This window comes from Schistocerca gregaria, chromosome 1, assembly GCF_023897955.1.
Source record: "Schistocerca gregaria isolate iqSchGreg1 chromosome 1, iqSchGreg1.2, whole genome shotgun sequence".
NCBI classification, from domain to species: domain Eukaryota; kingdom Metazoa; phylum Arthropoda; class Insecta; order Orthoptera; family Acrididae; genus Schistocerca; species Schistocerca gregaria.
The window spans coordinates 770,491,393-770,505,042 of NC_064920.1; the positions used below are offsets into that span (position 1 = coordinate 770,491,393).

General features: G+C 47.5%; 1 protein-coding gene across 1 annotated transcript in view; it reads left to right on the top strand.

Annotated features, from left to right (window-relative positions):
* Positions 1 to 293: 293 nt before the first annotated feature.
* Positions 294 to 13,650, top strand: part of LOC126268318 (kinesin-like protein KIF11-A) — a 186,430-nt gene continuing 173,073 nt past the window's right edge. Inside the window, exon 1 of the mRNA XM_049973900.1 lies at positions 294 to 514. Within this exon, the coding sequence (XP_049829857.1) occupies positions 327 to 514 (188 nt within the window). The 5' untranslated portion in view covers positions 294 to 326. The remainder of the gene's footprint in view (positions 515 to 13,650) is intronic.

Here is a 13,650-nt window from a genome sequence, read left to right on the forward strand (position 1 = left end):
AAGTGATTTTGGGTCTTTATGTAGATTGTTGTTTTTCCTAGTATTTATACAATATATTTACGTGCATTTATTTGCTATAGCAGACAGTATTTTCGTCTTCAAGTATTATATCTTTTATAAATATGTTTGTCAGCTCTAATTGATTGCTATATGAAATTTGTTCCTGGTTCCAAGTTTGGGTTTCGGTTTCGTTTGCATTTAACTCTTGTTATGTCTCTGGTTACATTAGTTTCTTCCATGGTACAGAGATCACTGGGTTACATGTGTGATTCGATATCTATCGATTTGAGAATCGAATATTTCCATCCCCCGCCACAGTTTGTCTGATGGTCGTTGTTTGTTGCAGCCAATCGGAGCGCTTGCTGCAGATCGTACATAGTTTGAAAATACGTGCTGAACTGATAGTTGTTTCCGTTGACGGTTGGCCACCCATTGATTGTTTTTGGTTTGTGTACATCATGAATTCCAAGAAGAAAGAAAAAAACCAGAACATTAAAGTGTTTGTTAGAGTAAGGTATGTACTGATTTCGGTAGATAGCTTGATTTGCCGGGTAAATGTCATGTCTACCAATTTGGACCATCGAGGTTTGAAGTTTAGTCTTCTTCCCTTTTGCCACGCTAATCGCTGTATGCAAGCTAATTTATGCAATTTGCACTGTCCCGAGTAAATTGCTTGCCAGCATTTTGTGCAACTAAAGACTTCGAATTGCAAATGTACTTCACTGGATTTAAACTTTTTGTTTCACTCTTCCAAAATTTTTGAATTGTTTGTAATGGAATAGTAATGTTGTGGTGCTTTAACAAGCAATGTTTTGTTTAACTGAAACTAGTAGAGGAACATGGTGCATCATTAGCTATTCTGTAACAGAACTGCCCTTTTACTTTTTTCGAATTTTATATATTGTTGTAAATCTGTTTGTAATATTGGTAAGTGAAAGTCTCTGGAGCTAAGACGTTAGCGGGTGAAATGTTATGTTAGACCGTGGCATGATGGTGAACCGTTTGTTGGACTTTTGGTTGTCCCTCTTTGCTCATGTTGCAGTTACGGTGTCTTGCTGACTTCTTTATTTATGAACACATACTATTACAATTGTATGACACTGAAAATTTCGGCCTATACTGAGTTAGTTGAATCACAAGTGATATGTCTGTGTAGGAAAGGATTTTGCTCAGTGTCGCTACTTGTTTTGGCCCTGGAAAAATTTGCAAAATCTGTTACATATTCCTTTTTACTATCCGAATGAAATTTGCTCCTTTGAGGCATTTCGCACCCCCCCCTTCTCTCTCTCTCTCTCTCTCTCTCTCTCTCTCTCTCTCTCTCTCTCTGTCTGTGTGTGTGTGTGTGTGTGTGTGTGTGTGTGTGTGTGTGTGTGTGTGTTTTAGAGGGAACAGTATTAAGAGAATTTAGAGAATACAGTTTTTAGACCCAAAACTGACAAGCAAGGAGTGATGTATCAAAGTGTATTCTTTTCTCTAGTAAGATATAATAAACTATTAGCCTCATATAGAGTAAGAACACTTACAAATCTTTTCTTGATTTATCATAAATTTTTGAAATTTGGGGAATTTATTTTTTTGAGTTTGATACGACTGAATATAATAATTTGATTTCTGTACGTGTTATACACCAGTATGGTAGTGAAGCACTGTAAAAATTTCATCACTGATATTGTGACTGAGAACAAAGGCGTGAATTTTTGGAAGTGAGGAAATGATTAAACTAAAATTGATCTTATGGGTATTGAATAATTCATGTCATATGGGCTAGATGTACTCAACTTTTAGTGAAGTTAAGGTGTGGGATTATATGAATAAGCTCTAAAATTTACTTAACCAAACATTTTCATAATCTTGACATCTAAAATAATCGTTTTCAGTTAACATCCTTTTCAGATGTGGTGCTTCCTAATCCTAATGGTAATTGTTAAGAACACTTATTTCTTCAGGTAGTTTTTGTGACACAGTATAAGACTTCCCAGATGCTGTGGTAAGTGCAACACTGAAAGCATTCTTAATACGTTCTATTGATATCTGAACTTTGCTAGTAGATTTCTTGAATGGCATTCTTGAGCCAGCAAGGTGGTAAAAATGCACAAAAATAACATTGTTTTGCATGTGTATTATTTCAAGTTGTGCAAGTCACAATTATGAATCGTACACACATGCCACTATGTCATTCAGTGTTAAAAGACGGAGATGTGATTTTACTGGCACAATGATTCTTATAAATTGTAGTATCTGTTGTTACATAGCATGAAGTAAGTTTTCTTCAATGCCATGCACACAATGTGGAATTGCCTTGTTCCTTCTATTGCTATACAATTTTCAAATCTTGTTTGTAGTGTTGTTTTTATATGAATTACCTCTGCTTTCTTGATGAGGAAATAGGTGATGCCTTTAATACTACTTTAGCAAAAGACATAAATGTCCCCTAATGTAATAATTAGGTCTTTGTAGGCTGTATTTACTCACCTCATGATCTATTGTGCCCCCTACTACATTGCATGTATTTTTACTGTGACAAGAGACAGAGCCATTTGGCCTCCAATCCAAAATCTACTTTGTGGTTGCAAAGATTTTATTTTTTTGTATTATCTATCACTTCCACTTGAAAAGTATATGAGCTTGTCAACTTCGAGCAACTTTTCTTTTACCTAATTTGTTACATACTTTTAGAACACATGATCAACTGCAAATTATGTCTCATTTTTGAAGTACAGAACAAATAGATGCACTGGTGCCTGGTCATTGATCCAACAGTACCCTTGTATTTCATCCTGTGCCCTTTCTAACTTCACTTCAAGCTGTGGCCGTCATGATATGGACAACGAAGGAAATAACTGTCTGCAAATATATATCTCCCTCTAGATGGTGCGGTACCCCTGAATGTACTGGCTGCACTGATTGATCAACTCCCTAAACCTTTCCTACTTTTGGAAGACTATAACACCCATAAACCCTGGTGGGGTAGCACCATACATACCGGCTGTGGCAGAGATGTTAAAAATTTGCTGTCCCAACTCGACCTATGCCTCTTAAATTCTGAGACTCACACATGGTAGTTATTCGGCCATTGATTTATCAGTTTGCAGACCAGGACTTCTCCCATCTATCCACTGGAGAGCACATGATGACCTGTGTGGCAGTGACTACTTCCCCATCTTCCTGCCACTCACCCAGCGTCATGCCTATGGACCGCCTACCCATATGGGCTTTAAACAAGGCAAACTGGGTAGCCTTCACCTCTACTGTAACTGTTGAATCTCCCCCACATGGTGCCATCGACGTTGTGATAGAGCAGGTCACTATAACGGTAATTTCTGCGGCGGAAAATGTGATCCCTCGTTCAGCACTGTGTCCCTGGTGGAAGACAGTCTCTTGGTGGTCACTGGAAGTTGTTGAAGCAATTAGGAGCGTCGGTGAACTCTACAGCGACATAAGCGGCACTCTCCCCTAGAACACCTAATAGCCTTTAAGTGGCTCTGTGCACGTGTTTGTCTGCTTATAAATCGATGGAAACAGGAGTGTTGGGAGGTACATGGTCGATCGTTGGGTACCATATGTCATTTTCCCAAGTCTGGATGAAGATCGGATGTCTTTTTGGGTACCAGACCCCAACAGGAGCCCATGGCATTAACATGAATGGCGTGCTCTCTACCGACGCAAACACGATTTCTGAGCATTATGCTTGAGCCTTTGTGTTGGAGAACTGCCCCCCAGGCTTTCGCACCCTCAGACGGTGGATGGAAAGGAAAGTCCTCTTGTTCGCTACATGCCACAGTCAACCCTATAACGCCCCATTTACATAGTGGGAGCTCCTCAGTGACCTTCCACATTGCTCCGACGCAGCTCCTGGGCCAGATTGGATCCACAGTCGGATGATTAAATATCTCTTGTCTGACTACAAGGAAAATCTTCTCTTCATCTTTAACCGGATGTGGTGTGATGGGGTCTTTCCACCGCAGTGGGGGAGGTGGACCATTGTTCCGGTGTTAAAGCCTGGTAACAATCTGCTTTATGTAGATAGCTATCAACCCATTAGCCTCACCAACATTCTCTGTAAGCCGCTGGAACATATGGTGTGTTGGCAGTTGGGTTGGGTCCTGGAGTTATGTGGCCTAATGGCTCCAATTCAGGGTGGCTTCTGCCAGGATCGCTTTACCACTGATAATCTTGTGTCCCTAGAGTCTGCCATCTCAACAGCCTTTTCCAGATGCAAATGTCAGTTTGCCATCTTTCTTGACTATGTAAAGCATACAACACGACCTGGCGACATATCCATGCCACATTGAATGAGTGGAGTCTCTGGGACACGCTCCCGACTTTTATCCAAAACTTGCTGTTGCTCCCTACTTCGCATGTCCCAGTTAGTGTGTCTCAGCTCCCACCCCACTGTATTCAGGAGAATGGCGTTCCGCAGGGCTCTGTATTGAGTGTAACCCTCTCTTTTTAGTGTCCACTAACGGCCTAGCAGCAGGTGTAGGACCGTCGGTCTCCCCTTCTCCGTATGTGGATGACTTCTGCATTTCCTCCAGTACTGGTGTTTTTGAGTGGTGCCTACAAGGAGCAATTCACAAGGTGCAGTCATGGGCTCCAGCCCACGGCTTCCAGTTTTCAGCTGCGAAGTCGTGTCTCATGCTCTTCTGTCAGCATTGTATCGTTCATCCGGAACCTTACTTTTATCTTAATGATGATCCACTCAGTGTGGTGGAGACGTATTGATTTTTAGGACTGGTTTTCGACGCCCGATTGACTTGGCTACCTCACTTTTGTCAGCTTATAAGCACCTAAATGCTCGCCATTGCCTGAGCAACACTAACTGGGGTTCGGGTTGCTCTACACTGCTGCAGCTCTACAGGGCCATTGTTCAATCCCACCTTGACTATGGGAGTCTGGTTTGTGGTTCGGTGGCACCCTTAATGGTGCGTTTACTCGAACAATGGCACCACTGGCGTACACCTAGCAACGAGAGCTTTTAGGAACAGTCTGGTGACAAGAGTCCTGGTGGGGGCTGGTGTCCCTCCCAACGTGCTCAACTGCTTGCCAGTTATGTTGCACACTTTTGTAGTTCTCCTGAGAATCCGAATTACCGTCTCCTTTTCCCACTCGTGGCAGTTCATCTCTCGCATTGGCGGCCCAGTTCAGGGCTCACGATTGCAGTACACGTGTGATCCCTTCTGTCCAAATTTGAGTCCTTCCCTTTACCACCTCTACTTGAGGTCCATGCATGTACACCCCATGGAGTACTCCTCGGCCGAAGCTTCGTCTGAACCTTTTGCATTGCCCTTCTCTACTGTCACTTCCTCTAGATTCCTCACGTGTTCTGGGGCTCTGAAGTTGGCTCGTTGGCTGATGGTAATGTTGGCTTTGCCTATGTCCACAGAGGCCACTCCCCCTGCGGGTTCGGGGGTTAGAATAGGCCCGCGGTATTCCTGCCTGTTGTAAGAGGCGACTAAAAGGAGTCTCAAACTTTTCGGCCTTGTATGATGGTCCCCTGTTGGGTTTGAACTCCATCTCTCAAAATTTTTCGAAGAGCGAGCCGATTGGGGAAGGGCGCCTTACTTGGTGCATTGTATCCATCTTGCGATCAGACCTTTCGCCAGCTTATACACCGCTCTCCATCTCTTGGGCATGACTCTTTTTCTGTGTGGAGATAACATCTTGCACTGTGCAGTGCCTCTTTCTGCACCGACGGCGACCATGGACCACATATTACCTAACATCCAGCACGGTAGCCAGTCCGTTGTGGTGGGGCCTCCATGTACCCTGTTGGTTGTAGCCCCCTGACAACACAGGGATCGCTCTACTGATGCCTGCGCCGTTAACTCCCCACGTATGCCAAGGAGTAGATACCTATCCTCCTGGGGTATCGGGACTCCCGGCAACGGCCATCCTGCCAGGTGGCTTTTGCCGTGGCTGGGTGGCGCCCGTGGGGAGGGCCCTTGGTCGGAGTAGGTGGCATAAGGGCGGATGACCGCAATGAAGCGTGGTACATCGTCTCTCGCTGGTGGCCAGACGCCAGCAGTCTCTAAGCGATCTCAGGCTCAGTTTAACGCTCAGAAGTACGATCCGAAAACGTTCCCCTCCCTGGCCACACCGTGGGAGGAACGTAAGTCTCAGGATGGCAGTAGCAGTTATTCGCCCCGCTTCTTAGTTTGTACGAGGGTTGATGGGGACTCTTTTCTCTCCACAAAGCCTCAGTTCTTCGTCGAGCATTTAGAGGACCAGTTTGGGGAGGTGGAGGGCTTGTCAAAAATGCGCTCCGGGTCAGTCCTGATACAAACGGCATCCTCTGCCCAGTCACGACGGTTACTCACTTGTGACGAGTTGGGGGATGTTGCCGTTACGGTCACACCCCATAAGAGTTTAAATATGGTCCAGGGAGTTATTTTCCATAGGGATCTTCTTTTGCAGTCTGATGAAGAGCTGCGCGCCAATTTAGAGCGCCGGGGTGTACATTTCGTCTGGCGCGTTCATCGGGGTCCGAAGGAAAATCAGATTGCTACCGGTGCCTTCATCTTGGCCTTCGAAGGGGATAATTACTGGAAAAAGTCAAGGTGATGGTCTACCGATGTGACGTTAAGCCCTATATCCCTCCCCCGTTGCGGTGCTTTAATTGCCGGAAGTTCGGCCATATGTCTTCTCGCTGCACTTCCAGCCTCACATGTCGAGATTGCGGACGCCCATCACATCCCAATACTCCATGTGCCCCGCCTCCCATCTGTGTCAACTGCGGGGAGCACCATTCACTTTGCTCGCCAGACTGCCGAATTTTCCAGAAAGAGCGTAAAATCATGGAATAAAATACCCTGGACCGACTAACCTATACTGAGGCCAAGAGGAAATACGACCGACTCCATCCTGTGAGAATGACATCTTCCTACGCTGCTGCTACAACACCTGTGCTAGCCCCCGTCTATTTCTCCAATTGTGGCTGGATCAACGAGTAGTAAAACTCCTCCTGCCCCCTCGTCAGTGGGGGGGCTCTACCCACCGGGTTACTCCTGCGCCACCTACCTCAGGAGCAACACCATCCCCATCGGGGACGTCTGTCCCCACTTCTAAGTCGGAGAAGTGTCCAACTTCTTCGGCTTCTCACGCTTGCAAGGGGTCCCTTGGGTCCCTCCCTTCCCAGCTTTCCGCCAGCGAGAAGTCTGACGACCAACAATGGCGTAAGTGCCCGCAATCAGCTGGTGGTAGGGCTTCACGATCCTCTTCCGTCCCGGAGACTGAATTCGTGAAGCCCTCCCAGGCGGTGCGGCCCAAGGAACGGCGTGAGAAACCCAAGAAGAGCTCTCAGCCCAAGGAACTCGTGGTGGCAGCCATCCCACCACAACCTTCCAGCTCTGCGTCTGAGGATGCGGTGGAGATTCTGGTGTCCGCTGAGGACCTCGATCTCGCCGGTCCATCAGACGCCATCGAAAGCACTATCACAGGTGCTAAATCGGAGGCAGCAGGTGACCCAGCGGCGTAATCTCCCTTCCCGTCCCGTCATGCCTTTCTCAGCCATGGACAACACCATCCTCCAGTGGAACTGCAGCGGTTTCTTCCACCATCTAGCTGAGCTCCGCCAACTTATCAGCCTTCACACTTTCCTCTGCATTGCTCTGCAGGAAACTTGGTTTCCGGCAATGCGAACCCCCGCCCTCCGTGGCTATTGGGGTTATTATAAGAACCAGGCAGCTTATGAAAGGGTGTCTGGTGGCGTCTGCATCTATGTCCTGAACTCTCTTCACAGCGAGTCTGTACCTCTCCACACACCTTTAGAGGCTGTCGCTGTTCGGTTGTGGACGCCACAGGCTGTTGCCGTCTGCAGTCTTTACCTTCCACCGGATGATGATGTCGCGCAGCATGTCCTGGCTGCTCTGATAGCCCAATTGCCTCCACCTTTCGTGTTACTGGGCGACTTTAACGCCCATAACCATCTCTGGGGTGGGTCAGTGGCAACCGGTCTAGGTGCCATCGTTGAGCATTTATTGGCGCAGCTTGATCTCTCGATCTTAAATGATGGTGCCTTCACACACTTCAGTGTGGCGCATGGCACATACTCCGCCATTGACCTGTCCAATGGAGAGTGCATGACGACCTGTGTGGTAGTGACAACTTTCCGATCTTTCTGTCACTTGTTGGGACTTGTTCTCCTCCACTGCCGCTATTGAGCCTCTCTCTAACGATGCCATTGATGCAGTGGTTCAATCGGTCACCGCCGGCATCGTTACTGCTGCCGAATCTGCCATTGCCCGTTCTTCTGGGTCCCTTCGGCGGCGGACTGTGCCTTGGTGGTCGCCTGAGATCGCTGAAGCGATTAAAGCTCGCCGGCGGGCGCTCCAGCGTCACAAGCGACATCCCTCAATCGACCACCTTATCGCCTGCAAACGGCTGAGTGCGCGAGCCCGCTGCGTTATCCGCCAATGCAAGCAGGAGTGCTGGGAGCGGTATGTGTCCACCATTGGCATCCGTGTCACTTCATCGCAGGTCTGGGCCAAGATTTGCCGCCTCTATGGCTATCGGATCCCTGTCAGTGTCCCTGCACTCTCACTGAATGGAGCTGTTTGTACTGACTCCGACGTCATTGCAAACCGCTTGGCAGAGCACTTTGCTGTGAATTTCGCTTCTGCCAACTACCCCTTGGGCTTCCGCTCCATTAAGGAGTGGATAGAACGTTGGAGTCTTTCTTTCTTTTCGCACTCACCATCCTGAATTGTACAATGTTCCATTCAGTGAGTGGGAATTTCGAAGTGCCCTCGCCGCTTGTCCTGATACCGCTCCTGGGCCAGATAGCATCCACTCTCAGATGCTGAAACACCTTTCAGTGGACTGCCAGCGACGGCTCCTCGATCTTTACAACCGCATTTGGGTCGAGGGTGAGTTTCCGTTGCAATGGCGGGAAAGTCTTGTTGTCCCCATTCTGAAACCAGGGAAGAACCCTTTGGAGGTGGACAGCTACCGTCCCATTAGCCTCACCAACGTTCTTTGCAAGTTGCTTGAACGGATGGTGAGCTGGCGCTTGAATTGGGTACTGGAGTCTTGAGGCCTTCTGGCTCCGTCTCAGGGTGGGTTCCGTAAAGGCTGCTCCGCCGCCGACAATCTGGCGAGCCTGGAGCCGGCCATCCGTACTGCCTTTGCCCGCCGTCAGCATCTGGTTGCTGTCTTTTTCGACATGCGGAAGGCGTATGATACGACATCCTTTCTACGCTTCATGGATGGGGTCTTCAGGGCCCTCTGCCGATCTATATCCGCAGTTTTCTGTTGTATCGTACCTTCCCCGTGCACGCCGCAGCCTCATATAGTTCCTCCCAAGTCCGGGAGAACGGTGTGCCACAGGGTTCTGTTCTGTGTGTGTCTGTTTTTAATAGCTATTAACGGGCTCGCTGCGGCTGTGGGAAATACTGTCTCCGCTTCCCTGTATGCTGACGACTTCTGCCTTTGCTACAGCTCTATTGGCATTGCAGCTGCTGAATGTCGGCTACAGGGCGCAATCCGCAAGGCGCGGTCTTGGGCTGTAGCGTATGGTTTTCAGTTTTCCGCAGCCAAGACCTGCGTTATGCATTTCTGCCGGCGACGCACTGTTCACCCGGTGCCGTGGCTTTATCTTGATGGCGAGCTTCTTAAAGTGGTGGAGTCACAGGTTTTTGGGGATGGTTTTTGATGCCTGGTTGACTTGGCTGCCTCATATTCGGCAGTTTAAACAGGCGTGTTGGCGGCGTCTAAATGCTATGCGATGCCTGAGCCACACCAGGCGTTAATCCAGTCCCGTCTGGAGTACGGGAGTCTGGCTTATGGCTCAGCATCCCCATCTGCGTTGCGGGTGCTGGACCCAATCCTCCACAGCGGGATATGCCTTGCCACTTGTGCCTTCCGAACCAGCCCTGTTGACAGCATACTTGTGGAGGCAGGTGTCCCTTGGTTACGACGCCAACAATTACTGTCTGCTTATGCTGCCCATGTTTTTAGCTTGCCCGGGCATCCAAATTATCGTGTCCTCTTCCTGCAGTCAGTCGTTCATCTGCCAGAACGTCGGCCCCGGTTGGGTTGTCCGATCGCCGTACGTGTCAAACAGCTTCTTTCCTAGCTTGGGTGTTTCCCTGTTCCACCTCCTTCCGGGCCCCTCTGCGTACACCCCCGTGGTGTGTGCCTCGCCCTTGCCTTCGGCTCGATTTGGCACATGGCCCGAAGCACTCAGTCCCTCTGGAGGCCTTCCGACGCCGCTTTTATTCCATCCTGGCCATGTATCAGGGCTCTGGCGTTGTCTACACAGACGGTTCGATAGTTGCTGGTCTAGTCGGTTATGCACTAACTCTAGGGGACCATTCTGAACAACGTTCCTTGCCGGCTGGCTGCAGTGTTTACACTGCTGAGCTGGTCGCCATCTTTCGTGCCCTAGAGTATATCCGCTCCTGCTCAGGTGAGTCCTTCGTTATCTGTAGCGATTCCCTGAGCGGTTTACGAGCTCTCGGCCAGTGTTACCCTCGTTCTCGTCTGGTGATGGCTATCCAGGAGTCCCTGCATACTCTCGCCCGTAGCGGCAGGTCTGTGGTCTTTGTTTGGACCCCAGGCCATGTTGGTATACCTGGCAATGAAACTGTTGACCGCCTGGCGAAAGAGGCCACCAGTGTGCCATCTCTGGAGATTGGCCTCCTGGCGGCTGATTTGCGGGCAGTCTTACGCCGCAAAGTTCTCTCGTTTTGGGATGCTGAATGGTGCGGTCTGACCACCCCTAACAAACTCCGTGCCGTCAAGGACACAACAACTGTGTGGCGGTCATCCATGCGAGCCAACCGCAGGGACTCAGTCGTCCTTTGTCGGCTCCGCATTGGCCACACCCGACTCACGCACAGTTATTTACTGTGTTGTGAGGATCCCCCTCTTTGTCGTTGTGGGGCATCCTTGACGGTGGTCCATATTCTGTCGGAGTGCGCCCTTTTAACCGTGCTCAGGCAGACTTTTGCAATGCCTGACACACTCTCTGCTCTTTTATCAGATGACTCTGCCATGGTGGACTTGGTTTTGTGTTTTGTTCAGGCAGGGGGTTTTTATCCTTTAATATGAGTTTTTTTTAGTGTTGATTCTGGCTTTTAGCCTCTGATTTTAAACTGAGTTTTTAAAGTTTTCTTGGTTTTTGGCTTTTCCTCTTTTTCTCTACGGTCAGCCAACCATCGTCACAGTGTGTGTTTTAATTTGTTTTGTCTGGTCTCTGTCAGAGTATTTCATGTCCTGTTTCGTCTGCTGTCTTTCCTGTTGTTCGTTTTTTATTCTCTTCGGGTGGTTTTAGTTTTTATGGAACAAGGGACCGATGACCATAGTAGTCTGGTCCCTTTAATCCCACAAACCAACCAACCAACAGAGGCCACACTGAACAGCATTCCTTGCCCGTTGGCTGCAGTATGTTCACTGCAGAGGTGGCCATATCTCATGCACTTCAGTACATCCGTTCCTGTTTTGGTGAGTCGTTTCTTCTATGTTCTGACTCCCTGAGCGGCTTACAAGCTATCGACCAGTGCTACCCTCGCCATTATTTGGTAGCGAACATCCAGGAGTCCATCTCTGCCATGGAATGCTCCAGTCATTCAGTGGTGTTTGTGTGGACCCCAGGCAACGAACTTGCTGACAGGCTGGCCAAACAGGATACACGGAAACCGCCCCTGGAGATGGGCATCCCTGTCTTATGCTGCAAGGTTTTGGGCTTTGGGAGGTGGAGTGGCATAACAGTATGCACAACAAACTGCATGTCATTTAGGAGACCTGGAATGTGTGGAAGTCTTCCCTGGGGGTTCTCGCAGGGAATCAGTTGTTCTTTGTCGCATTGGCAATACGTGGCTCACTCATGGTTACCTCCTTCTTCGTGAGGATGTACCTCAGATTTGCTATGGCTCCCAAATGACAGTCTTCCACCTCTTGCTGGACTGCTCCCTTTTAGCTGCTCTGTGGTTAGCACACTGGACTCGCATTCGGGAGGACGACGGTTGAATCCCGTCTCCGGCCATCTTGATTTAGGTTTGCCGGGATGGTTCCTTTGAAAGGGCACGGCCGATTTCCTTCCCCATCCTTCCCTCACCCGAGCTTGCTCTCCGTCACTAATGACCTCGTTGTTGACGGGACGTTAAACACTAATCTCCTCCTCCTCCTCCTTTTATTTGCTCTGTGGCGGACATTTAACGTTTCCAGCACCCTACCTTCAGTGTTGGGTGACAATGCCACAACAGAAGCTTCAGTTTTACATTTTATTCATGAGGGTGGGTTTTATCATTTGATCTAAGTTTTAGTGCATGTCCTTTGTCCCTCTTTGTTGCCCACCCTAGAGCATTTAGGATGGAGGTTTTAATGTGTTGCAGAGTGGCTGGCTTCTCCTTTCTGTCGTTCTTCTGGTTGTTCCTTACTCCACTTTTTGTGCCATACATTTTCATTTTCATCTTTCCCTTGGGTAATTGTTCTACTGGGAACAAGGGACAGATGACCTCACCCCCCCCCCCCCCCCCCCCCCGCCTTTTAAATCAGAAAGCGAACCATTCTGAACCACAAATATTAAGTTTTCTGTAAGATCAGCTAGGGGTATGCATTCAGTTCCATAAGGTTGTCCTGTTTTGCTCTTCAAAAACTTGCTTTGGGTTTTAGAAAATTAATGTTAAAGATTCAGAGTAATCTTCCTGAGATTTAACCACTTGTTTTGGACCTGTTGTTGTAACCCACTATTTGAAGGTAACATTGTTGGGCATTTCTTCCTCAGATCTGTTAAACACTTCAGGAGCAACTTCTTTACCAGGACATTTATCACAGAAACTCATCATTCAGTCACAAATTGTTAGTAACAAAGAACATAAAATTTAGTAACACTTTGTGGTTGTCAACATGGTTTTGCATCTGCAGTTATCAGTTTGACATTTTGATGATACACACACACAATTGAGGAGCCGGCCAAAATACACCACTTCGGGCAAAGGTCACGAAATTTTGGCCTTCACTTTTGCATTCAGGGTTAGCACTTTCGGAAGCTACATGAAGTTCATCTCAATTTTATAGCACTAGTCTTTTCTGCTTTGTTACTTTAACTCCATTTGTAACAACTCTCTTTTTCTATTTTTGCTACCAGGGCACATTCTGTTGTTTTCATTGTTATCAAAAAACTGTTGGATCTTTTCAATTATTTTGTCACTAATACCTTCTCGTTTCTTCTTTCCTAAAACTGGTAGAATGCTGTGCTCTTTCGCTAATTTTCAGGTTAGTCCAAGCAAATAATCAGAAATGTTGAACTTGTGAACTATTTTTACTCTAGGCCATGAGTCAGGCAGCAAACTTAAAATTTTAACTTTTTCCTCTTTGGGTGTCTGAACACTTTTTCAATTCCTCGATTAAGCTCAAATATTCAGTGATGAATGATTCTGGGGGTAGATATCTTGTTTCTTAGAAATACTGTTGGTATCTATATTATTAAAGCATGATCCTGTGTTTTGTCTGAAACTCGTATCTTGCTTTCTCTTATTCTGCTATCATAGTGATTTTTTTTTTTTATTTTTAAAGAAGGGGTACCTCTAAATTAGAACAAGCAAAATCCAGTTTGCTTGTAGCTTCCTCATTAGGAATATTAGTGGTTTCATGACACACATTTTCAAATAACAGTTTGGGCACAGGGGATATTTCCAGGAATTACACAGT